The sequence below is a fragment of the Neopelma chrysocephalum genome, unplaced genomic scaffold (genome assembly GCF_003984885.1).
Source record: "Neopelma chrysocephalum unplaced genomic scaffold, ASM398488v2 Primary Assembly neopelma1_96446, whole genome shotgun sequence".
Lineage (NCBI taxonomy): Eukaryota > Metazoa > Chordata > Aves > Passeriformes > Pipridae > Neopelma > Neopelma chrysocephalum.
The window spans coordinates 589,722-615,846 of NW_020925093.1; the positions used below are offsets into that span (position 1 = coordinate 589,722).

The window sequence follows — 26,125 nt, forward strand, 5'->3', positions numbered from 1 at the left end:
TCATTGATATAAAGCTTCTACACGGTTCAACCTATGCATTACTGAAGTAACCTTTTTCTTAACAAGAAGGAAGAAGTAGTAATTATCCCAAAGTTTCTCTTTTGGAGGATGCCACTTTGCCAGATTTCACATTGCACAATCAGAATTCAGTTATTTACCAAGGAACAATCAGAAATGCATGTATACACATATATGAGTGGGTTTACCATATAACTACATATAAATACAGAATAAAAGAGAGTAAGCCATAATCAAAGACCTGAGAAGCTTTTGCTAGAAATGCTGCTCCCTGGCCACTGTTCTACAAGCTAAGGGATTCAGAAAGAGAGATGTGAAAAAAACGCAACTCCCATACAATATAACCCAGCTGCCCTGAAGCCAAAGACCCTCGAAGCCGGGCTGTCCAGAAGATCACCAGCCAAAGGGGAGGGACAAGCTGGCTCTGCCCCAGGCAACCTTCTCCGGCCAAGCCGTGCCAGCACCGGCTGCCCCCGAGCACCGCTCCACCCACAGTGGTCCCGCAGCTGCGGCCCTTGGGGACAAAACTAGGACCTGCTCCAGCCTCCCTCCCGCCCCATAAGGCTCCCGGTGACCCCGGAGGGTCTCCTAGGAGGCTCAGGCGCAGGGCCCCGCTCCAATTAGCCACCCGTGCGCGTCCCCGCCCTTCCTCCGCCACATAAAGGGCGGCGAGCGGAGCGCGGGGCAGGTCCTTTAGCCTGGGGGATTGGCGGTGTAACCGGTGCTGGCCGGCCGTTTCTTTCGCCTGTCGTTTTTCTTACACAGGTGGATTTGAGGCCGCTTTGCTTCAGTTTTTGACCCCTGTCGCTGCGGCAGCAGCCGGCTCTGCCGCAGAGCCGCTCCGGTGCGCTCGAGGCTTCCTGAGCCGGCACAGCCCAGGGGTGCGAGGCCGAGCCCTGCCGAGCCAGGGAAGCGCGGCGGGGGCACTATGCCTGCCACCTTCGTTGGGAGGTGCCTGGGGCGGCTGCTGCTGTTGCTGCTCTGCGTCAGTTTCTCGGGCGGGAGCCCCGCAGGTAAATGTAAAAGCTCCCTTGCGCCGCGGGCCAGGTCCCCTCCGCCCTTAGTGTAGGGCAGGCTGGTGCGAGGGGGGCCGGGACACCGCCCGGGAGCAAAGGTCCTCCCTGGCCCGCAGCATCCCCCCGGCTCTCAGGCGGCTGCTATTCGGCCGTGCCTGTGGAAATGGCTGAGCCGTTTCTTCTCCTCAGCAGCCCCGACCCTCCCCGGCGCCCCTGCCTCCCTCAGCGCTCGGGGCTGTTTTAGGGCAGCGGGGAATCAATCCCCTCACCGCTGTTCCCCGGCATCGGGGTGGCTGGCGGCGGCCCATCTGCTTTGTGCGGTCCGGTAGCCTCACTAATGTCTCTGTCAGAAACGGCAGGGTTTACTAGCTCACAGGTGCAGGACTGGGAGGCTGAGGCATAGAGTTTTATTGCTGCCCTATCCTTATTGAGAAAAACATTTAAATCCTGGAAAAAAAAAAGAATGAATTGGCAGATTACAGTGCTAAAATATCAGTATGCCTAGCAGGTTGGGAGGAATGCTCCTTGGAATTTAACGTTGAGGTTTTAAAAGTGGCGTTTAAAATCCATGAAGGATGAGGGGCTTGAGCCTTCTGGGCCCTATTCTTTTCGTAGTGGTTTTCAGCAGTTTAGCACGGGGCTAAGCACTTCTCAGGAAATGCAAGTTTATTTCTTAAATCAGTGGATTTCTGCTGTTAATCCCTGCTTTGGGAGGCACTGCAGAGTAGAATGAAATATTATCAGGAGGAACTACCAAATAGCTGATGTTTGCTGTGCAAGATGAGCTTTCTAGAAGAGGTCTTGCCAAGGCTGGGAGTTCTGTCATGACGTCTGTGAACACAGTGGCTGTGACTTGAATTAACCATCAGTAGTTCAGCTATGTCTTCAGTGTGTGATATATAAATAGTTATATGTTTGTGCCTGCCTCCTTAATACTGAGAGGAGCAGTACTGTTTCCCGTGTGACGGTAGCTTTCATAAACTTTGTAGTCGTCTCACATAATGTGGAAGGAAACATACTTTGCGGTTCTTAAGGCTTGTTTAAAATATGTATTCATATGTGCAGGGGAAAATCTGCTTTGTAGGTCTTAAACAGTAGATGTATTTCTGTACACATGCAAAACTTGAAGGCCTGTCTAACAGCTTACTTCATTGAGAAGTTTTGTGACTGTAAATTGCCTGATATTTGTAGGAACATGTAAGTCACCATGTGGCTAACTTGCCATGAGGTGGTGTTTTCTGATGTCTGTTGCTGCCAAAAAACTGTAACCTGATAGTAACTGAAGCAATTCTAAGTTTATATATAAAGCCATTGGTGAAATGATGTGCTCTTATGAAAGAAAAAAAAGCCAAACAAATTAAACAACAAAGCCCTATTTTTGTTTCCAAAATTTCCACAAATCTACCATCTTCCCAAGGTGATGGATATTGGGTCTGGTTTTGTCAGAAATAAGGTAGCAGGTTTAGTTCCTTTTATCCATAGAGAGTAAGGCTGTTGTTTTTTAGACTTGCATTAAATGTTTTTATAGATGTATAGTTGTTTAACTTAGATAATTGTTTTGGAAAAATTCAAACCATTGCTTTTATTCTGTGTTGAGCTACGGGTAATTTTTAACACATCACAGCACACTTGTCGGGACCCCTGGTGGCCTAGTGGTTAGCATGCAGGACTCTCACTGCTGCGACCCAGGTTTGATTCCCCGGTCCCCTGGGCAGATGGAGCTCGTTAGTCCTGTGAGGCCATCCATCTATGAGAAGGTCACTCTAAACAAACCTACGTCCTGAGGACCTCACTGCCATTGTCCAAGCTCGCTTGGCCCCGGCAGATGAACCTTAGGATTAAAGGGTGGGCTCAGTTCAGCGCATGCTGTGTCTCACCTAAAAAAATCCATTGCGCAGGCTGGAAAGGTAAAAAGACCTTTCCCAAAATCTTCGTTCGCGAAGACTGGCCATTATTATAGCACACTTGTTCAGAACTTGCTTGATTGGTTGGTTACCATTGTGGTTGCCTTGTATAGTTGACTGATTTAGGAAAAGCAATCCCACCACATCTCATCTCTCAGCTTCTGCTCCTGAAGAAACCAAGGACCGATGAGTAGAGAACAAACCTCACTTCTTACAGACTTTGTTTACAGGTTGGATTTTTCTGGTTTGCCCTGAGGGAAGGGTGTTTATCAGGGCACTTGGAAGTCCTTCATGTTGGTTCTCTGGTGTCTCAGGGGTATTAGGAGGTTCTGGTGAGTGTTTTGGGATGCTACTCAATGCTTGTGTACTTACACAGAGTATATGATTGATAATAAACCTTAGTGATGTTAAATGAAACTAAATTGTATTTCAGCTTTTCCTTGTTCAGCCCCTTTCTGGCTGGAAGAGAGCAAATAGATTTTTAAGTCTGACGTTGCTTCGATGAGGATGATGATGAGCATGGAACATCCACAGTTTATCCCCCAAATATTGGCTGCAGTATGGAGCAGACATAAGGTGGAAGAATAAATTAATGACATCATATTCTTGGAACAAGAGCTCTACAAACTACTACACTGTCGATTAAATCTAATGCAAATCCATTAAAAGCTAAGGCATGCAGCTATGACTCAATAGTTTGAGAAGTTACTTGACTTGCTTACATAATTGCCTGGCTGGATGACACTGATCTTTCAGTGCTTCCTTACCTTGATCTCTAATGCTATTCAGCAGGTGTATATGAGAGGAGAAGAGCAGTGCAATTTTATCTCTGTGCTGTGCAGTTTGACATATGGACAGATAAGACTCAAGATGTGAGAGCAGTGGTGACAAGAAATAACACTACTTGACTGGTTTAACTTAATGCATGAATCAAGGAGGAAAGCCAAGATGAGAATCATGTTAATATGCAGGATCATGTTGCAGGTGATCTGCCTTCATTGCAGAGAGATAACAGAGCTGCTGTACATCTTGGCATTTCCGCCTTCTAAATTTATAATTTTTGGGGATTTTAGTTACTGTGCAGGTGATCCACGACATAGAATGTCTCAAGATGCTTCAGGTATAAAAATCCGTGGAGCTTTCTTCAAACTTAACCATGAATATCAAAAAAACAATAGCTCTTCCTGCTCTCAGCACCTCTGTAAAGCAGAGAGTAAGAGTTACTGGCTGGGTCATAAGCCGGCAGATGTTCAGAGCAGATTTCTTGAATTTTTTTATAAGGGGACGGACTGGTAGGGAAGAGTTAGCTGTGAGACCAGTGGACTAGTCTGAAAAATTATGCAAATTAAACAAACTGATGTTGAGAACCTGTAACACTTAATTTTTTAAATCATATTCTTTGGCTACCTTGCTTTACTCTTGATCCAGACTGGTTGAAGTATGATGTGCAGATTGAGAGAGCAGATGGTGCAAGCCAGGCATGACTGTGATGTAGTCTTGAGTAAATGTGTGCTGAAAGTGCCAGTGGGAGCGTCTGTGAGTTGTCTGTGCCTGTAGTGCTGAAATGGGGTAGGAGCATTAGTAGTGTCATTCATTTGTAGGAAATGGGAGAGTGCTGACTTCAACTTTGCTGAAGGCATGCAGTTCTCAAAAGTTTGAATGAACTTAAAAGTATGATGTAGGTTTTTGTTTTTCATCTATGTGTGTTTGTTGCTGCCTTGAATACCTAAAAGAGCTTATCACCCCCATGCCCCCAAGACTTTAACTGCAACTCTAAAATGTGCCCTTTTTTGCCCTTTCTGCCTACAGGCAGAATCCCTTACTCTAAGTGCTGTGGTGGTAGAATATGTCCTGCAATACCTTAGCATGTGAAGATAGTGTTCGTTTTGTGCTAACTAGCTCTGCCACCCAAATGTGGAAACAAAAAGGAAGGACCAAACATTTCCATTCTTCCTTGAATTCTTAGTGGAAAGTGACACAAAGACTTAAAAGTAAGCAAGTCATCATCTTCCCCTGCTCTTCTTTCTCCAGTCAAGAGCATAAAGCAAAATCCTACAGTCTTGCCTGGCTGTTGGAAGGAAACCTGTTTTAGGTGGAGGATCAGATTTGTAGTAGTGTTAAGGAAAATGGAAATCATCATTAGGATTATATGTTGAAGCTTGTGTTTGACACAGATGTCTTTTGTTTTGCTTACCAAGATGCTAATAGGAGGAAATAAGGTTTGTTCACTGGATCACATTAGACTTTTAAGGTTGTAATGAAGTCCTTATTCTATTAGCAAGTCTGCTAATCCGTGTTAAAAATAGTCAATTAGAGTCAGTGGTTGTCTAAGCCCAGGAAGAATTCAGGAGTAAAGTTTATAAAGTCTGCTGTAATATTCTGAAGAATGGCTTTGCTTGACTGTAGACTAACTACAGGAAAAAAGCTGTATACAGAAATTAGAGATCAAATTAATACTGCCTCTGTTCTTCCATATTTTCTTGCTAAAGTGAGCTAAAGAACTGCTGAAAAACAGTTCTTGTGCATTTTTCCCTGTATATGCTCAGATCTTGGGAAGAAATGGAGAAAGAATGCTGAGGTGAGGAGCTTCTGCTTGAATCCTTCTCATGAACTAGTTTCTAACTCAAATTAAATTTCTTTAAACTTTTTTCTAGATCCAGTTACGACAACACAAGATGCCAGTCAGTCTCAGGCGAACTCCTTGACTAAGGTGCAAGTTGGACTTAATGAATCATCTGGTAATTGTTTTATTTCAGTACACCTAAACTTACAGTACTTTTTCTTACTGATACTTATTTATTATGTAGCGTGTTTCATACTCAAGTCTTTTAAAATAAAAAATCGTCACTTTTCAGAAGAAACAAGAGTAGGTATACCATCTAGGCCTTTTAAAGCCACTGCTTTAAGAGATTAAGTGTTATAAGCATCTGTAGTACTAGAAAAAGCTATGCAGCTGCCAGTTGTGTGACCTGTTGCCCTTATGCATATATGCCATTAAAGCAGGCAGTGACCCTGGAGGTTGGACAATGCCTGAAGTAGTACCATTGCAGGAGTGTTCTACTACTTAGACCTGATAATTTTTCATGTGAGGGCTCCTGATGCTTGCCTTAGTGAAAGGTGCAATAATGCCCTTGCATCACTGTGCTTGCTGCCTTCATCCATCTATTTTATTAATTACAGCTGTGTCAAAAACATCTATTGTCCCTTGTACTTTTATTTGCTGTATTCTGGGCCTTAACTGTGGTTTTGACAGGGAGCAGGGAATAAATTCCAGGCAGGAGAAGAAACGAATGATTGTTGATTCTACCCCTTATTTCTCCATAAAGATCAGAGAAGGAGGATTTCAGCAGTGTACGAAAGCTCACGTTGATTAGTACAAATCAAAAATGGCAAGTTATAATTGTACATGAACTCAATCAAGTTATGACAAGTTGCTCCCTCCGCAGGTTTTTTTTTTTGTTGGAGATAATGCTATTTATCTGCTGTTCATCTTCAGAGTTTTTTAGCTCTGTGAGATCTACGACTGCAATAGCTAATAGATTCAGTAACTTTCTACGTACATAAACACAAATAGACATAGGAGCTAAAATACAGAACTATTTCATATAATATGACCTCACCTGGCTATTTTCATTTGATATGGGAATTGAGGATAAAAGGTCAGTATGAAAATCCTATTGGAGTGCAAGATATTTTAAAGGTTGTCTAGTTTTTTGTGGATGGGTAACAGCTACCATATGAACTGGTGGTGGTGCCTTCTGAATATGTCATCATAAGGGATTTTAATAACAAACCAGGTGATGCATGTAGTAGACTGACAGAAACTCGGGTGATCCATAACAGCCTTGGCATGTTGTCAGAGTGTTTGTGCACACAGACAGGTTAAGGTTTGCCAGAACTCTTTTAGCCTTTACGTGTTAATTCATGGGTAAATACTGGACTAGTTTGTTTCTCCATTGGGCAGAGACCAAGGTTTGCTTGTGTTCTTGGCTAGAGCAACAGGACTTAGTGACTAGTGCTAGGGACAGCTTTCCTTTGCTTAAAAAGTCATTTTGGGCTGCCAGTTGAGGTAGACAACAGTCTGCTCTCAACATGCCCTGTTTGTCCATGCCAACCACCTTAGTATTATATAGCTTTATTTTTACTTAAACTGGTTGAATCTTGAAGGTAGGTATGAAAGCACAGATGGAACAAGTCAGGCAAAAGGTTGATCGCCTATTGTACAGCGTTCCTTGTGCTATGACCTGACATGATGCCTTCTGAAACTGGCCAACAACTTGAAAGGCGTGTGGTACCTCTGTTTATGCCTTTAGATGCAAACGACTAGCAGGAACTGCCTTTAGTGCTGAACTGAGAGGCATGTGTTTAAGAACTTTACGTGAAAGTTCATTATTTTATTCAGGAAAGGAGAAGGAGTAATTATGCGGAGATCTAGGCTTTCAGAGGTACTATTTCTACTGCACAGTGATCAACTCTGCCACCCAGTGCTTCTCTCAGCAAGAAGACTAAAGCTGCAGTCCAATTCCTCTTATTTTCTCAGTTACGAGTAGACATCTTTTCTATCCATGGACAGGAGAGATTATGAAGCCCCTTTCCTTGTACAAAATCTAGCATAATTTTCTTTTACAATGATGTATGATTAGGCAGTAATTACTGTTCATGTATTTCTGCAATGCATTATGAAATATCTGACAAATTATTTTCAAGCATGTAAGATGTGGCTTAAAACTTTTAGTTTGTCTAGTGGGGGGAAAATCTATTTCCTTTGTGTCATCACTAAATTAAAAGAAGATTATTGTAGTTGGTCTACAACTCTTAGAGCTGTAGTTTATTAATTTGCCTTTTTCTGTTCTTGAAATGCACTGAGCATGTGAACAAGTGATGGGAACAGACTGTTTGTGCTTACAGTTGCTGTATCAAGATGAGCTTTGTAGGGTTTTATAAAGGATTGCATACTCTCTGAAGAGTATGTGATCCATAGTCCTTCTGAAAAGTGATTTTGCAGAACATAGTAAAGCTTTTAAATGTAGGTTTTCCTCACAAAAGGAGTAGTTTTTAATCTGGCAGAGGATGATTGATATTAATATTCTTCTTGTGTGGAAGCGCATTTCCTGGATAGGACAGTAGAAGTTTTGTGGAGCAGTGAGGATCTCTATGTTCTAGTGGATCACATGTTCTAGTGGTGTTCTTACCTAGACTTTCTGGCTGTATGATAAAATTGTAGTGGCTTTGGGAATGGCAGTGTTCTGTTCCTCTGTTTCTTTATTTTTCTAAAGCTTACTGCTTTTTCAGGAACTATTTAAACATGGATGTGGTCCTGTATAGTTCTAGGATCCATCTGTAATATATAGGTGACTTCTTGAATCAGGCTGTGGAACATTTTTAGAGTATTGACATTCACAATTAGAGCATTAAATAAAAGCTGGAAACCATCTTCTAGCATAGCATGATTGCTATAACAGCAACGCCACAACACTGCTGCTTTAAGATTCTGACTGTTAACACACAAGATATATAATAGGATTTCTGTAGTAGTCAGCATTTGGCAAGATTATTATTCCCCCCCCTAAGATTGCTATAACTAATGGTTGCACTACCTTATTGACGTGTTGCTGTGTGATTACTTACATAGAATAATATATTATTTTGCTTTGCCCCAAACCTTGTTAGGTCCAGATCTTACCACACAAGATTTCAAGCAGCCAAGCAAGGAGCACCAGTCTAATGGCTCTTTTCTGCAGTTTGAGATACTCCTACCTGGTGAGTGTGTTATTTTTTGTCTTCCGTTATTTTATATCCAATGCCTCTGCTTACAGATAATCTTTCATATCAGTTGTAGAAGGAGTGAAGATGCTCAGAGTGAGCATGTGATGAGCTCAGTAAAAGAATAAAAGTAAGTGTATGCTACCATTGACTATTGTGTTCTAACAACTATTTTGCAGTAGAGAATTACATTCATTATTAAAACTGCAAGTAAAAACAATTCATAGCTCTCTCTTCCTCCAAATCAATTGAAGCAACAGTTCTTTTGCGCTAGTGAATCCACTTGGAGAGACCATGTAAGCTAGGGTACAGGTGTTAGCTTAGCAGCGTTGCAGGAGTTAAAGCATGAAGAATATTGATGGAGGGGCATAAACATAAGGCATACAGGCCAATGTGGTCAGCCATATGTTCCATTTATTATTTAATTAAGTCAACTTTTATACAGTTTAGTTTGTTTGGGGCACATGCTTACAACAAGGTGATTGGATAGCTCAGTCTGTGCACGCGTCTCATGTCTCCAGTTCATTGGACCTGATGTTCTGTCCACGCGATCTGAAGTCATAGTTGGAATGTAGAGGCCTTCCTAATTAGGAACTTTCTGAAATCTGCAGGTGCACCCTTATCTATACTTTCTCAAGGCTTTCTTGCTCTAAACATACTATGTTCTCAAACCTTATAATTAGACACACAGCTAACAAGTATAAACATTGCGTATTTTCACACAGTCTATAAGCATAAACATTACAGCTTACAGCTTCTAGTCATGTCAAGCAAGGCCTACAGAAATGCAATGGAAATTGCTCACAATTTGAATCCTGCAACAGAAGAAAAGTTAAGATTAAACCCATTCCTAAAGAAAATGTGAAGTTCCCAGTTGCCAAATAATATTTTCTAATTAATTTCTTGGGCAACTGGAAAAACTGAAATCTCTCAAAGGTTTGCATCGTACTGGCATGATATTTTAAGGATATAATTGTGCAGCATTGATGCTGTATTTTCTTCTGGCAGGAAACTTAAGGTAGTGTCTGTTTCCTGTTATGGTATGTGCACTCTTGGTACAGGGTTGCCCCAGATGTCAGTCTTGCTAGTGGTTAATCTTCAATATCATAGTGTTTCCTTGTTCTGTTCATTTAAAGGGTGGCTTTAACTTTAAAATAATCTCAAAAGGTACAGATTCTATTTTAGCCAGTGTAATCTGACTGTAAGACTTTTTCTGCTGTGAAACCAGTTCCATTTGTAAAATTTGATCATAAACAACCTCAGTAAGCAGTGTTATACTTGACTCATTTATTGTGTAATCACTCTAATAAATGTTTCAATAACTGACTTTGCTTTGCTATGAAAGGCTGAGGTATTGCATTTCTAAGTTTATTTCCAGTTCAGCAGATCTGAAATATTTTGACTGGGACTTGAAGTTCTGGACATGCTGTTCTTCAGGTTGTAAATTTCTCTGCCAGACCCAGTCAAGTTCACTTATTCTGTATTGGGAAGTATCTGGTGCTTCTACTTCAACCAGGCCTTGCTGTTGACTAGGTATGACTTGCATTACTAAGACAGTGAGTTGTATTTTAAAGCTTCCTTTTCTCTTGGAAAGAATGCAAGCTGTGAAATACAACTGCACTTTTTTGACTATCAAGTACTGCAGGGCATGTCTAGGATTGGGGTGATGCTTGGAATAAATGTTCATGAAGATTTCAGATGGACTAACAACACTTGTATCTAGAAGACATGAAAGAAAAGGCCAATCATGGAATAAAATGTAATTGCTAACAGGTACAATGTTTAATGTGTTTTCTTATAAAAGGCTGTTTCTATAGGTCAGAAGATACTTGCTGTGTAAAGCCTACTTTTTGGTTATGTGTAAACCTTGTTAAAAGCAAAAAACTGTCATGTTTTTCTACTGTGTTGGAATGTTTTCACATTGTAATTCTACTGACTTGTCAGGAAGGCAAAGGCAGCCATAGATTGGTTTGAAGATGATTTGATTTCAGCTGGAGTATATGTAGTGTGAAAGACCGGATCCAACTGTGATCCAACAACGTTAGGGCTGTGGACTTTATCAACAACTTCCCTAGAATTAGGGTATTGCTGTGATCTCAGTATCATAAAAATCTGCAATTGTCCAAAATCCAGAGGGTTATACATATTTGACTTACTCTTATTGACATTAATATTACTTTCTATATACTTACTATGTACTTAATATTTTTGGTTTGGATTAAATAATGTAAATGCATGAATCTACCTTGTTTTCAGTGAAATGAGTATCTATGTTTCTATATTAGACCTCTTCGTAGGTAAACTAGGAAGTTTACCTACAAATTGGAGTGTGTTATTTTTGCAATGAATGTATATCGTAACAGGGCTTAAGAATATTACTGAGGTACATTGCAGGGTTTTTTTTACCCTGTGAAGTATGAGTAGTGCTCTGTATTCAACTCTAATCCTGCATATGCAAACACAATCTTCCAATCTCCCCCAACCATGAAGAAATCTGTTTTTTCAGTAAAAATTTTTTAAACTTCTTCTAGGTCCTCCTGGTACTTTGCTGGAAAGAAATATCAGTTTGGCCAATGCAACTACAGTTGAACTTTCATGCAAATTAGATCCGGATTCTCATTTAAAAAGTCCTCAAGTGACCTGGAAAAGGGGGAATGAAACAATCAGTCACACCAGTAAAACTGAGGACAGCTGGAGCATCAAGTAAGTAGCATTCTTGACAGTGTGACTTGCAGACTCTAAATTATCACATGTATATACACTGCCCAACACTAGTCATGTATATATTGGAAAAGAGCCAAATGCCAAGATTAATCATCATATTGAAGCTACAGGAAAGGAGAAAGGGTGCAGGCATCGCAAGCCTGGAGGAGGAGCTCCTGTTCTTCCTCTAGTGCTGGAAAAAAACAAGAAAAAGAACATAATGCAAGAAAAGAACATAAATAAGGACACAGTTCTTTGAGGTTGAGTAGTTTTGTTCAGTAAGTGAAGCAGTAATATCAGTCTGAGATTGAGGTATTTTAGCAATTTCTCTTTTGACATTTGTCTTTTCCACCTCCTTGTTGCTTTGCAGAAGTCTGGAAAGCATCAATGGCCAGTTTCTTTTCCTTCATAATTAGCAAAACAGAAGAAATCAGCTTTACACTAAAGATGTTTTGAAGGTTTTCTTAACTCTTTCAAACCTCTACAGAAACTCAAATGTTATAGAAACCTTTCTACAATTAATACAATTTGCTGTTATTCTTTAAAATTAGGTCGTTTACACATTTCTAACCAGGTGGTCTCCAGTTCATTTTTGTATAGCTTAGGTTTCTTAACAGCAATAATACTTTTATAACATTTCTGTGATAGAAAATATGACAATGTGATTGTCACTTTTCTGATATTCCATATACACAAACACAGCCATGCAGGTCTTTTTCAAAGTGCCAGTGAAACCTATAGTTTGCCAGTGGAGAAGATGCCGGAAGCTCTTCAGAACTCTTTTTTTGTGTTGAACTGACTGGTTTTGGCGTAGATTACTTCCATGGTTTGTTCTTCCTGAAGTCCTACATAGGATATGCTAGATAGTTGACATGGTGAACCTGTTTCTGATTTGGTAACATGTAGATCATACTGCTTAAAGATGTTTTGGCCTTCTATGACCATGAAGAGTGAAAATAATATTTATGTTCCCAGGTGTGCTTTTGGTCTTCTGTTTTCTTAAAAATGTCATGCTGTTTCTGCATTGCACTAAACCTGAATCCTAGTGTTTCAGTGATGTATGTTCTCTGTTACTAATCCTTACTATTTTCTTTAAAATGTTAATTAGCAGTCATTCATAGTTCTAGGACAAAAGAAACTACATGCAGAAAGCAAATGGGTGGTTTTTTGTTTTTTTTTTTTTTTAAGATTGGTGATTGTGGATAGCAGTAAGATGGGAAGTTACAGTTGTATTCTGAAAGGTGAAGAAGAAATCAGTGCTACGTTTTATTTACATGGTAATTGTGTTTAATTAATTTGTATTGATTTTAAATTTTTGTTTTACCTGACCACTGCAAACCTGTATTAATATGGCTTCTGGATAGTATGGAAATTGCAACTTAATTTGATAAGTAATGACTAATAAGGTCAAGCTAAGTGAGAATTACTTTCAAAGTCACTTCTGTAGCATGGAAGGAAGACAAAAACTAAAAACTTCTTAAAAAAATTTTTCTAAAAACCAAAAGAACATACAGGTCTGTTTTTTTCCCTTAATGAGTAACTGATCCCCCTTTCCCTCTCCATCCCTAGAGCCTGAGTGAATACTCTTCACTTTCTGGGGGATGGGAATAAAGGATGGTGTCTCAGATAAATTGTTCCAAAAGCAGAGCCAGTAGCTTGAAAGTTTGGTGTGAGGTTTGGTGTTAAATGTGAAACAAAGATTGGTAGAATAGAGGCAGATTTTTTTTAAATTTCAGTTGTATTTGTGAAACACTAAATTACTGTTTTATTATTCTCTCTCTACTGTTTATTGTTCTCTCTAAGAATAGCGCTTACATGAACAATTAGGTGCTTCATTGGGCAGTATGAGTGCCCTTTCTTCTGTTCTGTGTTCTCTTCTCCAGTAATGTTATCCCTGACAGTAGTAGGTGAATGGAAGATGTGTGGAAATGAAACTAATACATGCTGCTGTTATGGTGAATAACTCTCATGAGAGAGTTATTCCCTTCTCTGTTCCCAATACCCAAATTTTGCAAAGAGCAAGGGAAGCATTTAATCTATGAAGGATCTACACGAGAGATTTTTCCCTGAGCACAGGCTCTGAGAAACCCCGACTCGTCAATCAATATCCTAACCTCAGCTGAAATAACTAGCAGGGCTTACTAATTCTCAGTGCTGCAAGCTGCCTTTGTTCAGTGGAATATCTGGTAGTATGACTTAAGCAAACCTCGTGCGTGTTCAAATCTTTAGTGTTGACACCTGCTTTCAGACCTTCAGCCAGTGGAGACTAGCTTGCAATACTGAATGAAGACAAAATTGTAGTTTTTTTAAGCCTTTTAATCTCTGAGAATGATTATGTATTTTTCCTGTCAGCGTGTGGGTAAGGTTTAGTTGACTAGCTAACCATGTCTGTTTCGATTGAAAAAAGTCCAAGAAGACTTTTTTTTTAAGTATATAATATCTATTTCAGTAAGGGCAGCAATGGCTCAATAGGAAAGTCGTCTTTTCCAGAACAGTGCATAGGACTGGTTGATTTATTATAAGAAGATGGGAGAATTGCTTCACAATGGTTGAACGCCACCACTTCTGAGGCCATAAAAAGTACTGGCTTGCCACTTTCTATGATTAATGCAAGAGTGAAGGAAAAGGGAAAGAGAAGTCCTTGAATCTTCCAGTCAGTAATGCAGGGGGAACAGTTCTCAAACTGAAAGATGAGTAACGTGTTGGTATAAGCTCAGTGGCTAAAGTCATCACTGCTGTAACTAACTGCTATAGCTCTTCCACTTGGCAGTTTGGCATGATTGGATGTGTTACCTCTCCTCTCCTTTCCCCCTGCTTCCTGGCCTGGTGTAACCCTGCAGATTTTGTGGAGTTAGGTTTTTACTCATGTCTGCAGACAATGAGATATTTAAAGGAAGTTCAAATTATTAAACACAGAGAACATTCATGGATATTTTAGTGTTGAGAAGTGTTGCAAGCTTATAAAAGGGTAGAATAGATTAATTTGTGTTTGCCCTTTGTTTAGGGATCCTTAAGCAACTCTTGAGGAACATGCGCTATGAAGTAGCTCTGGTCTTTAAAACAGTATGGAAATCTCACTGGTGTAAATGCTGGTGCTAACTAATAGCTGTCTGTCTCTTCAACAGTTGATTTTTGTCTGTGCAGCAGAAGTGTTTTGCCACCAAATCTGGTATGATCTGCTTGGAAAAATGCCTGGAACAGAGTAGATTATTTCTTTGTGCCCATTCAGAAATTAGCAGCTGTTACAGAGCCAGACCCAGAACTCTTGGTGGATATTCATATCCTTAATCATGGCTAATGTGTTCACATATATTGCTGGTAATACCTATATCTGTGCTTTGCCACGGATCAGCATGGCTAAATCTTTTTGACTATCACATAAGCTTGTTGTGCTGGGTAGTATATGTGTTTTTTGTTTGTTTCATCTTGTTCCTTTTTTTATTTACCCCAACCTCCTTTTGTCTTCTCTAAATTTCAGAGGTGGCAGCAGTTATTAGTGAGGTCATCCCTTTTATTCACAGCAGTGAACGTACTCCACCAGTACTCTTAAGGGTAGTGTTGAATGATAATACATGCACATGGAGTGGGAAGACTTCACTAGTAATGAGGCTGGATTGATGTATGGTGCAGCAAATGAGGCTGAAAGCAATTGTTCTTATCAACAAATTGGTTTTATGTTTCTGGACTGGAAACTCTGAAGTTTGAATACACATGAGAAGTCAACTTTTTGGGAAAAATAGTTTGTACTTGGCTAATCAAGAAGGAGGGGAAAAAGAATAATCTTAGTTTGTATCAAGTTTATCATAATTGCTGAAAGCAAGTACTTGGCCTGTTTAGTGTGATCAGTATAATTTAAAGTATGTACTGGACCTGCATGTACAAAGTAGAGCAGTGAAACTTTAAGAAAAATTTAAAATAATTGGATCTGAGGAAAGCATGTTGGTGAACATCCTAATAGAGAGGGAAAGGAGGGGGAAGGGGAAATACATGCTCTAGCGTGATGTAATTGCTAAGCTCTAACAGTATCTGTTGGATAGCCTCAATACATTCAACAGCCTTTCTGGGCTTTTGAAAGCTTGTGGGATGCCTGCAGTTAAAGTGGCTTGGGCAAGTAGCTCTGAAGTTAAACTGATGTCTTGTTTCTTGTTGGCTGTACTCTGTCCTCAGGAAGATAAGGCCAAAAATCCTATTTATTGTCACGCATCCAAAAGTCATTGCTTCAGCTCAGTAAATACCTGTAACTACAGATCTACAATTTGCAGTTTTGTCTTAATTTTGGAAAAGTTCTCTGCATGCACAACTTGCCAGATACCATTATGTAGTCGCATTGTGGCTGGAATAGACTTCTGTCAGTTTCTGCTGATTGAGTGAAACTGCAGGAAAATTCTGTGTTTGTTTCTAGTGTACTAAAACTGAAGCATGTAGCTTACAGATAGCAAGGAAGGGAAAGAGGAAATGAGCAAGGGTAGAAATCACAGTCTGATTATCACTTAGTGTTTGGTATTAATTGGCAACTTTTAAGATCACACAGCAACTGAGAAAAGGGTTCCAATAGTCTTCTTTACAAATTCTGTATATGAAATATCAGCATGAAATGACTCCCCATTTACATCATGTCATGAATGATAGAATCATCTGTGTTTAAGTGAAAGAGAAGTGAATAGACTACTATAAATACATACCTGAGTATATTCTTTTTGTAACACTAATTCAAACCTGTATCTCTCACTTGGTGAACTTTTCCTTCTTGTTCTTAGTACCGAAAATTGAAGCAAGAGAAAAACCGATAATCACTTATGAAAGAGATACAGCTGTAATGGTTTGTAAAAGTGACTCTACTCCCATGGCTTGGACCTGGTATATGATGAGTGGAAGTAAGCCGGTAAGGTCTCCATCTGTTGGCCAAGCAAAACAGTGTGGCAAAGTACAGACAATTTGTAAAGCATGATGGCTCTTGATTGGAGGCTTTACAAATTGCATTTCCATTAGTTGTAATGTTAACTCTGTATGTAGAAAAAATACATGTGGTATTTAGAAATAATCGTTGTTACTGGGATGTAGATTTTTTTTCTGGTTCGTATGTTGTTTCTTTTCCAAAAAATCACTGCCATACTCCTGTGGACCATGTAAGAGTAAAACAAATAAGGTGAGTCTTGAGAGACTTGGTTTTGCTGTATTTATGCTGGCTATATTCCTCAAATCTTGCCACTTGATACAAAAAAATCTTACAGTGGGACACACTTTAGAAGACTTGTAAGATCTTGTAGGACTGGACTGAGGGAGGACACAAATATGTCCCTTCTTTTCCTCCTCCAGGGACAAGTAATTCTGTTTCCTGGCCTTATGATCTCTCTGGGCAGTATAGCCACTGTGTTCTAACCCTCTTCTGAGGGCTCTTGAGAGGAGTTAAATAGATTTATTTTCATTATTCTGCTGGAGAGTAGCACTGACTTGTAAGGCTGTCAGGATATTTCCCAGTGTTCACACTTCAATGCCCATGAAAGTTTATGCTTTGTGCTGTAGTGAAACCTGTGCGTTAGATCCTGGCACCTGAGGATACCTTTGTCATCAGAGAGTCAATAGAGCCAAAGGTACCTTTTAGCTGACCTGAAATAAAAAAGGTCAGACAACCAGCCTACTGAAAGTTCATATTTCCTTTGAATCTAAAGGGAACCAGGGTAGCCACCTAAGATAAATCCTTCCCTTGGAGGTGGAATAATCATGTGTCACAACTGCCACTCGTTCCTCACCCATTTTACATGTCTTTATAGAACTATTTGTCGATGATACAATTTGATTAAGCTCTTGTTACATTAATAAGACTTGTAATGTCTTTTTATTTTCAGGTTATCATTAATGAATCTTTGTGGACAGACAAATACCTAATTTCTAGACTGTCTGCCAATGTAACCCGTCTGAGGATACTCAAGCTCACCAAGGAAGATGCTGGTGTATATTGGTGTGAAGCTGTTTTTGAATTAGGGAAAAGTGAAGGGAAGATGAAACTTAAAGTTCTGTCCATCATGGCACCTCTCAAACCCTTCATAGCAATTGTGGCTGAAGTTATTATTTTGGTAACTACCATTATCCTTTATGAGTTGTATTCGAAAAGGAAAGGAAAATGTACAGGTAAGTTGTTTGGGGTTTTTTTAATGATTTCTAGCTTTCCATTGAAAGTGCAATCAAAGGTATGACCCACAGTGCTTCATATATGAAGTTTAATGTGAATTTTACATCATTTCTTTCTGATAAAATACTTTCTTCTAGAACACCCCATTATTTTAGATATTTAAATCTCTTCCACGAGTCCTGAATCAAATGCAAAGTGCATTCAGTAAGCAATATTTTCCCATGAAGGGTTTATTTAGTGCTGATTTTTTTTCCTTGGAATACAAGGGAATTTAGAGGCTGTACTTTTTTGGGGGAAGGGAGAAATCTGTTTAGAGAAATGGAGTAAGAAGGAAAAAGGTGTGAAACCAGAATGCAGTAAAACTGGTTGCTGAACCTAAGGCAAACTAGGGGTGAACAGAACTAGATGTGCAAGATGAAAGAGAAATTATATATATGTAAAGTCTTCGTATATATGTGTTTTAATGCATACATGCATGTATCAATATTTTATAATACAGAAATGTATAAAGCTATGTATATAACATGTTTTGTATTAAAATCAGATTAATGAAACATTATCAAAATAGGCTTTTTGAAAAATTTGGAGGTAATTTCATTGACCACAGAGACAAGATAATTTGAAATACAAATCTAAGAAAACTAAGAAAATGAAAAAACAAGGTTTTGTTTTGACTAAAAAATGAGTAAACAATACACAAAATCAGAATTTTTCTATTGTTTATTAAATTGAGATTTTAATCCTTTTTTTATCTGTTCTTCTGAAGGTGAAAAAGCATGTGACCAAACTGAGCAACTGTAAGTAAAGAATTTCTATACTGTAGTTAAATATTTTTTCTTTTGTGTATTATTGATGTACAGAGTTATACCTTGTTGTTGACTAGTTGGTCAGGGATGATGATGAATGTGGAAGTACAGTTTATTATTTTCCTCCAGACGACTTAGTTCCAAAGTGAGCAGAGCTCTGTTTTCTTGATTTTGAGATTAAGCTATTTCTCTTTTTTTTAATTGAGAGCACCATGTGTCCTCATTATGACTGTAACTTGCAAGGAAATAACTTTTGGGTGGAAACTTTGCAGAAGAGGCTTAGAATTTTTTTAAAATGTATATTTGTCCATACTAACATACATTTCTCGCACTTTCACTTGGTTGAAGCCCTGACTCCCCTAGGGAAGCTTGTAGTTGCTGGGGTGCTGGGAGCTGGCCTTGTTGGCTGTTTTGGTGGTTAAGTCCAACCACTCGGGGCGGGGGGTCTTGCATGGTGCTGATAACTTGGGCTCTCTGGGCACAGGACCATCTGCACTGCTGGAAACAAAGGAGCAAGTGTAGGCACTTGGGCTGCTGTTCTGCTTGAGGGTCTGTGCTCCCATGCTGACTCCCCCATCCTTAGGATGATGCATGCTTATAGGCTTGCTTGCTAAAACGTGCTGTACTTTCTGCCCATCTTCTGAAGCCTGGTTGCCTCATCTGGCCTGGTTACACCATAAAACAAGAGGAAAGTCTCCCAGCAGTTCCTCTTTTTAGACCTGTTTGGTCTATTCTGGTTTTTCTCCCCTCAGTTGCTTCTCTTCTGTGTTTATCTCCTTTTTTTCTTCCGAGCACCTGTCTTTCCCTCCCTCCTTGATTTTTTTTTTTTCTGCAGCAACCTTTGTTTCCCTGTGTTGTGTTCACTTTCTCATTCCTTTTGCCAGCACAAGCTGAAAATATGTTTTGGTGCTTTTCCCCTTATCTGAACAGATTTAAAGTTCTAACTCAATTATAGTACAAAGTGGCAGTATGTCTTGGGAATACAGTATGCTATTACTTGGCTCAATGTTTGGGGATATGTCTTGGGTTGAAAATTGAATAATTGTCCTTATGCACAGCCCTTCTTCATGTAAGCCCGCTGAAACTGTATTAAACTAGGGTTGTAATACAGACAAGTGCACTAAATAATGTTTTTTGCTTGTGGGATGCGGTTCTGCTTAATCTTTATTGTGGAATTCTATCTTAGATAAAAACAAATGAGGAATATTTATTTAACTCTGTTCTTCTCTGATTTCAAGAACTGAATGTTACTTCAAGTATTGGCTGTTTAGAATATAGATTTGCGTACCAGGGAAAATGGCTCCAGAGGAACATTTCTGTTATGTGTGGGATGACTGATACCCCTGAACTTGGTTGATGAGGCTATAATTTGAATGTCACATCCAGCTATATATTTAGGTGGGAACCTAGTGATTCACAGAATTTTTTTAGCAAGAGAATTTTTAACTCAAGTCTTGATTGTAATCCACACCACATATACTAGATGTAGTTACTCTGGAAGGAGTAATCATGTGTTGATTTCATTCCATGTTCTGAGGATATTGAACTCTATATTTACTGCTTGTATATTGTTTGAGTATTCATTTTGAATACAAATTCTTTATGAAGTGATAGTGTAGGAATCATTTGGGAGTGCTATTACTGTTCTAACTTCTGCCCAGAGTTTTGTGGGATTTTTGGGAGCGACTGAGTTGAGTCTTTACTAGTTGATTGAAGGACTTCAAGAGTCACTGTTTTGGTTGCTTAATTTCTTCTAATCTTTTTTTCTTCATATGCCAAAAGAGAAAATCTGACACATTTGAGATGTATAGTGGTTGGGTTGTGGGACTGGAATAATTGTGGTATCTTACACTTAAAGTTGAGTTTTGGAATTCAACCTCTTTTTCTTCTAGTAAATCAGGTGAAAGCAGTAGTGCTAGCCACAGAAAAATTTAATCCGGTTCCTGAAAAGGTAAGAGTTGAAACAGAGACTAGACTTTACTTTTCTGTTGAGCAGCCTCATACTAGGACAGAGAAGTCCACTGTGCCATCCCAATCTGTTTTTTATGTGGTAGCAATATAGTAGTTGAACCATTGTTTGGGTGAAACAACATACAGTCAAGCAAGAAAGCAAATCCAAATCCTTTTAACTCTATTCTGTTGTCATTGTGATTTAATAGTTCTATTAACCCATGCAGTTTTTAAAATGGGACCTAGGTTAACCTGCTTAACTGCTTGGCTCCTGATTGTGAAACAGTTCTGTGAATGCTCAGGATAGGTGCTGAGATGCATAAGAATTGCTACTGTATTCAAAATCCTGCTCTTTTAGACTGTATTTCGGATGTTGAGTGAGTTTATGGAGGAAGGATCCAAATGTAATAGCAAGCAGGGAATGTGACAGTACTGGAGAGATGAAACAAGGGTTAGAGCAGTCTAGGAAAAAAGACAGAGCTTAATAGATGGTGACTTGAAAGGATTAGTGGTAGAATAAGGAAGCAGAGGGTATGTAGCCCTGTGAAAGCTGTGTAATGAACTTCCTGATTCTCTACCCTGTTTACAGTCTGATTATAGGCTGCTTCTACTTATGCCGGCTGGAAGTGCTTGTCAGAGGATGGTCTGTCAGTTGAGGACCAATCCTACACACTCTATTTCCCATCTGCATCTGGCACCCCGAACTCTTATCTGTAGATGACAGTTGCGAATGACTTTGCATTCACAAAATCACAATCAGTGCTGATACTGTTTATCCTCATCGCAAGCCATCTACCTGAATAAAGGTTGTTCCCATAGTGTTCAGGTTTAGCCCCAGCTGGCAACTCTGCCCCATGCAGCCACTTTTGCTCTCTGGTGGGATGGGGAGAGAATCAGATGAGTAAACGTGAGTGACTGCATGGGCTGGAATACAGACAGCTTTATAGGGAAAGCAGAAGCTGCACGCACAAGCAGAACAAAGGATTCATTCACTATTTCCCAAGGGCAGGCAGGTGTTCAACTATCTCTGGGCAAGCAGAGCTCCATCATGCTCCACCATGCATAATAGCTACTTGAGTTAATTGGGAGGACAAATACCATCACTCTGAATGTCCCCTTCTCCTTCCTCCCCCAGCTTTATATGCTGAAAATGATGCCATATGGGATGGAATATCCCTGTGGTCAGCTGGAGTCAGCTACTCTGGCTGCGTCCCAACTGCTTGTACCCACCCCAGCCTCCTCACTGGTGGGGTGGGAAGAGGAGCAGAATGAAACTTATTTTCAAATAAATATGGGAAAATACTAAGCAGCAAAATAGTAGAATTCCTGTTATAATGCGATGTGTTTATTCTTTTTTATTGCAGGAGACTTAAGCCAACAGAAGTGGAAATCATTACAAAGCTACAGAAGATGTATGCGGCTATGCATTTTAAACATTCACTGTGTTTCTAAGTAAAGTCCTCTGTGTTTATGACAAAGAAGATCCTGTGAAACTGCTCATTTTTTAGAGATGATAATCTGCTGTATTGCATTTAGACTTTTGCTGTCTGTAACATTGTTTGTCTTTTTACTATTAGAAGGTGTTTTTTGTGATTAGATTTTCTGTTAATTTATGACTGATCTGTTTGATTTTTATGTCTTAAACTGGAACTAACCTTGCATTAACTGAATGAATGGTTAATATAAGAATGTGTTTTATAAAGCTGGACATGGAAGATTAAAAAAGTATTTCCACAAAAGAAAATGCCTTTTACTAGCTGATGAAGCAAATGTGACACAGCCATTTTTACCAAAGAAATGGTGAGAGGGAAATCTTTATCACGTTTTAAATGAAACATTAACAGTTGCAATTTGCTCTGAACAGTAAAATGTCTTCATTCTTAGCCTCATTCTGAATGCTGCTATACTGTACTTCATAATAGGCTACATACTTAGATACTGTACAGATCAGATATTTGAGTAGACGAAAAGTAATGGGGATACAGTACCTTTTCAGACTATAACTGCAATAATTCCTTATGCTTGCACTGTCTGGGGCTGCAGAACCATTTTTGTGATTATAATTTATACAGAACACTAAATTTTCATGAATATACTTATGTTTCTAGTTATACATCCTGTCTAGTTGGTACTTCTGCTTCTTTCAGCAAAGTGTATTGTTCTTTAAACTCCTTGCAAAACAGAGAGAGGGTCTTGAGCAACTAAAATTTTCAGGATAGTAGAATAAAGGTACATGAATACCACTAGTTCTCTTACATGAAAATTTTACCACTACCGTTAATGACTTATGATATTACTTTAGAAGAGTGAGTTGCCATAATACATTATGCATCCAGCAATTGAAAAGTATTCAGCTAATAGAAAAAACAGTTTGCTGCTTTAGTTGCTTTTGCTTGTTAATCGAGAAGAAAAATAAGTAAAACTTGAATTTTGAGGGGGGAAAAGTAAAGCCTTCAGGAAAATTTCTTTTCCCAATGAAAACATAAGGAAAAAACAGGCAGCATCTGCAGACTCCCTAAGAAAGTGAAAGGAAAAAACCATCTAAATAGCATTTCTTTGTACTGATCATTTTTCTTTGAACATAAAGGAACACAAAGAAGAGATAAAATAGATTTAATTCCCTTCCTTTTTGTTTTATTTTGTTTTCACACATTTGAAAAAAAGCCTAGCACTGACTGTTTTGTTGCAGATGGGAGACAAAATCCAGTCTGATCTATATGATTTTGCTTTTCATATTTCATTTTCCAGCTTTAAGAACTACAAGTTAAAGTTGAAATAAACAACAGTGAGAAGTATATAAGCATTAGGTGATTGTAAGAAATGAACATCGGTAAAGATTTCCCTTGCTTAGATACTGTGTTTATTCTATTTTGCCATGGAGTTTCTATGCACTATAAAAACGAGAATGCATTTACAGTTTTTATATGAATTTGTCATTGATATAACAGCATTTTTGCTGCAGCAAGTAAATGTTTCCCGTTTTAAAAGGTTTACTTCTGTATATTGTTTGACATGTTTTAGGTTTGTAGAAAGTTGTTTCTTACAGGAAGTTCAGTAATAAAAAAATTAATCTTACAGATCCAAGAATTAGATTCTGAATAAAACAGCACTAATATATTTTGCATTTGAAAATGAGGCTCAATACTGTCTGGAAAAAAGCCCATCTCTCAATCAAAAATAGTAACAACATCTTTCTGCCCTCACTGAGCATTCCCACCTGATCTTCAAATTCTGGTATGAAGTCTTGGTTATCATAGGGAAGTCACATGAATAGATGTGTTTTTGGTATTAGCGAGTAAGGCTGCACTGAAGGCAGGGAGACCCGAGGTTAAGCATGGATTTTAGAAGCAGCATGTCATAGATCTATCAGGACTGATACTAGTTTGGTCAAAGTGGCTACTGAACCAGTAGTTCTGTCTTGACCTGGCTCTAGCATGTTCTGCTTGCCGTGTCTGCAAGGGGTTTGGTGTTTATTTTTAGGTTTGCAGGTAATTTTTTTTCATCTTGGTGAGTGGTTTTGTTCCATGTATGTTTTGCCTAGGTTTAAACTTTCTTGGGCTGTCCTACAGAGGAAAATAACAAATAATACTAGATGAGAAATATTAAATATTTGGTGTAATTAGTGGTAAAATTCAAAGACATAAGCACTACTGGTTTTGGTCCAGAAATTCCAGAGAGCTCTGGAAGTCTTGAAATTTATCTTTAGAGAAATGTGTATGGTATATGTTAAAAACATTCTTTTTATGATCTGTTAAATTTTGCAGATATAGCCTTCAGTGAAGGAAAAATTTACAGCTTAAAAAAACCCAAAACTGCAGGCAATTATTTTCTTTTTTTACTTCCTTCAAGCCAAATGATACCAAATGAGGGCCAAAACAATTTTGAAGATATTTCCTTCAAAAGCAGTTAGAGCTATGTGTAAGGATCCACTGAATTAGTTTTAATAACAAACATTAATAATTGACTTATGTGGATAGACTGAGTAACTGTTACATATGTTTGGCAGAACTTGTCTTCCAAGATCAAATCCATCTTTTCTTGCAAGAGGGGGTACGGCTTTCCATAACAAAAAAAGCCTTATCCATTTCTTAAGAGGAAGAGGCTGAAGTATGCAACAGAATCCTGAAGGTCTGTTTCCTAATGGTTCAAACTGCTTCACTGCAAATTCTTCTTGTCCTTAGATCCAACGTAGACCCAAACAGCTGCAAGACCAAATTCCTAGTGAAGATGGACAAATATTACAGCAGTTTTCAAACTGTATGAATATTTCTTTAGTATGGAGACCTAAGAATTACTGTGCAGTGGGTCAACATAATTGATCAGCTGTAGGTCATTTGGCACATGCAGTCCTAGCAGAGAGAGGGGAAACACCATCACAATTGATGTTGCTACTAAAATCATCATCCATATGCCTCTTTTTTCAGCCAAAGCAAGTGAGGGTTATATTCTGCCTTTAAATTTTGCCTCAGAACTTTTCGGTGGTGACTGCCGAGCAAGGAATATTAAACTGATGGGTGTCTTCAGTGTAGGGGAGTTTGAGTTGAGTGGTCTCTTAAGTGTCGAGCTACCCAGCACATGTAGTCTGACCACAATTAGCCACATCAAGATTCTGTTCTAGTATGAAGCTCCCCAAAAATAGGAAAGTGAAAATAGTGAGGAAGAAAGTGGTTGAGAATGGCGTAGGGACACGAAAAGGAGCTGCATAGGAGCACTAAATAGGACTTCTGAGGGACAGACTGCAGTAGCTGAGATGACTCGCAATTATACACATATAGGAAAGACCAAGTGCAAATGTGTAAGAGAAAACTTTTTTCAGCTGTGCTACTCAGTGTTTGTGTAGGAAGTTCTGTGCAGTAACTGAAAGCAATCTTCCATTGCTGAGCAGTTGGATGTGTGAAAACACAAAGCCAAATGAGATGTCTTTGTAAGAGCATTATAAGTTATATGCTTAGCAAATGTTTGTCCGGTAGTTTAAAGCAATTAGTCTTGTTACTTCATTATGCCAGAACATTCATATCTAATTCTTTATGAACGAATAATCCAAGTTCTGAACTTTACAGTTTGTTACTGAAAGTATTGATTTGTCAAAGTTTACTGTTGGTAACTGAGTTCACTTTTGTAGTTGTTTGTTCTTTCATAGCCAAAAGTATTTTCTTCCATAAAGAAACTTCATCTGATTTATTTTTGTATTCAGCCTTACATTTAACCAAAGAAAGATTTCTGTTCTTTTTTTATTGCTAGTGTAATATTTCTGTCAACTGACTTGCTGAATTATTTTCAAATTGACATTAAAAGTTATGTAACAGTACCTTGAAGGAAGAAGTAGTTGTTCACTGTAGTTAATTTTTTCTGTTGTGCAACGTGTTTGTTAAAAGTTTACTCTGAAACTTGACAGCAAAATCTTTTTCTAGTGAAAGATTCCTAAGCCTAATTTTTTTTGACACTTGCTGTATTTTACATTCTAATTTTGTATTCTCTGCTCACTGAGCTGTTTTACTGTATTGTTTAAGCAAATGGAAATAGCCTCTGTATGTTTGATGTATATCAGATAATGAGGACAGTAGTTATAAGTAGTGTGAGTTGATAATACTGTACTTAGAAATAATTTCAATAAATGTAACCATAAGGTAAGAGTAAACTTAAGCTTGGTGTCTTAAAGAAACAAAATCCCTCTTTTTTTTTTTATTTGTCCATACCCTCATATTTTATTTTAGACCTACACTGCTCATTTGCTTGATTACCCAGCTGTTTTTACTTAGATGTATAACTTTCTAGATGAAAATTCCCCAAAATAAAGTGATTTCTGAGTAATTCCTTTCTAAATGCACTTTGCAC

General features: G+C 38.7%; 1 protein-coding gene across 2 annotated transcripts; it reads left to right on the forward strand.

Moving 5' to 3' along the window:
- The first annotated feature begins 730 nt into the window (after nt 1-730).
- Nucleotides 731-25,064, forward strand: EMB (embigin). 2 transcript variants are annotated; one of them, XM_027708647.1, is made up of 10 exons: nt 731-1,037; nt 5,593-5,676; nt 8,609-8,698; nt 11,233-11,404; nt 12,593-12,681; nt 16,162-16,286; nt 17,251-17,533; nt 18,301-18,331; nt 20,233-20,291; nt 21,655-25,064. In XM_027708647.1, the coding sequence occupies exons 1-9, from the start codon at nt 947-949 to the stop codon at nt 20,273-20,275; spliced, it is 1,008 nt and encodes a 335-aa protein (XP_027564448.1). In that variant the 5' UTR covers nt 731-946; the 3' UTR covers nt 20,276-20,291; nt 21,655-25,064. The 2 variants fall into 2 exon arrangements, with proteins under 2 accessions (XP_027564448.1, XP_027564449.1); XM_027708648.1 differs by having other exon boundaries at nt 731-1,031.
- Nucleotides 25,065-26,125: the final 1,061 nt, after the last annotated feature.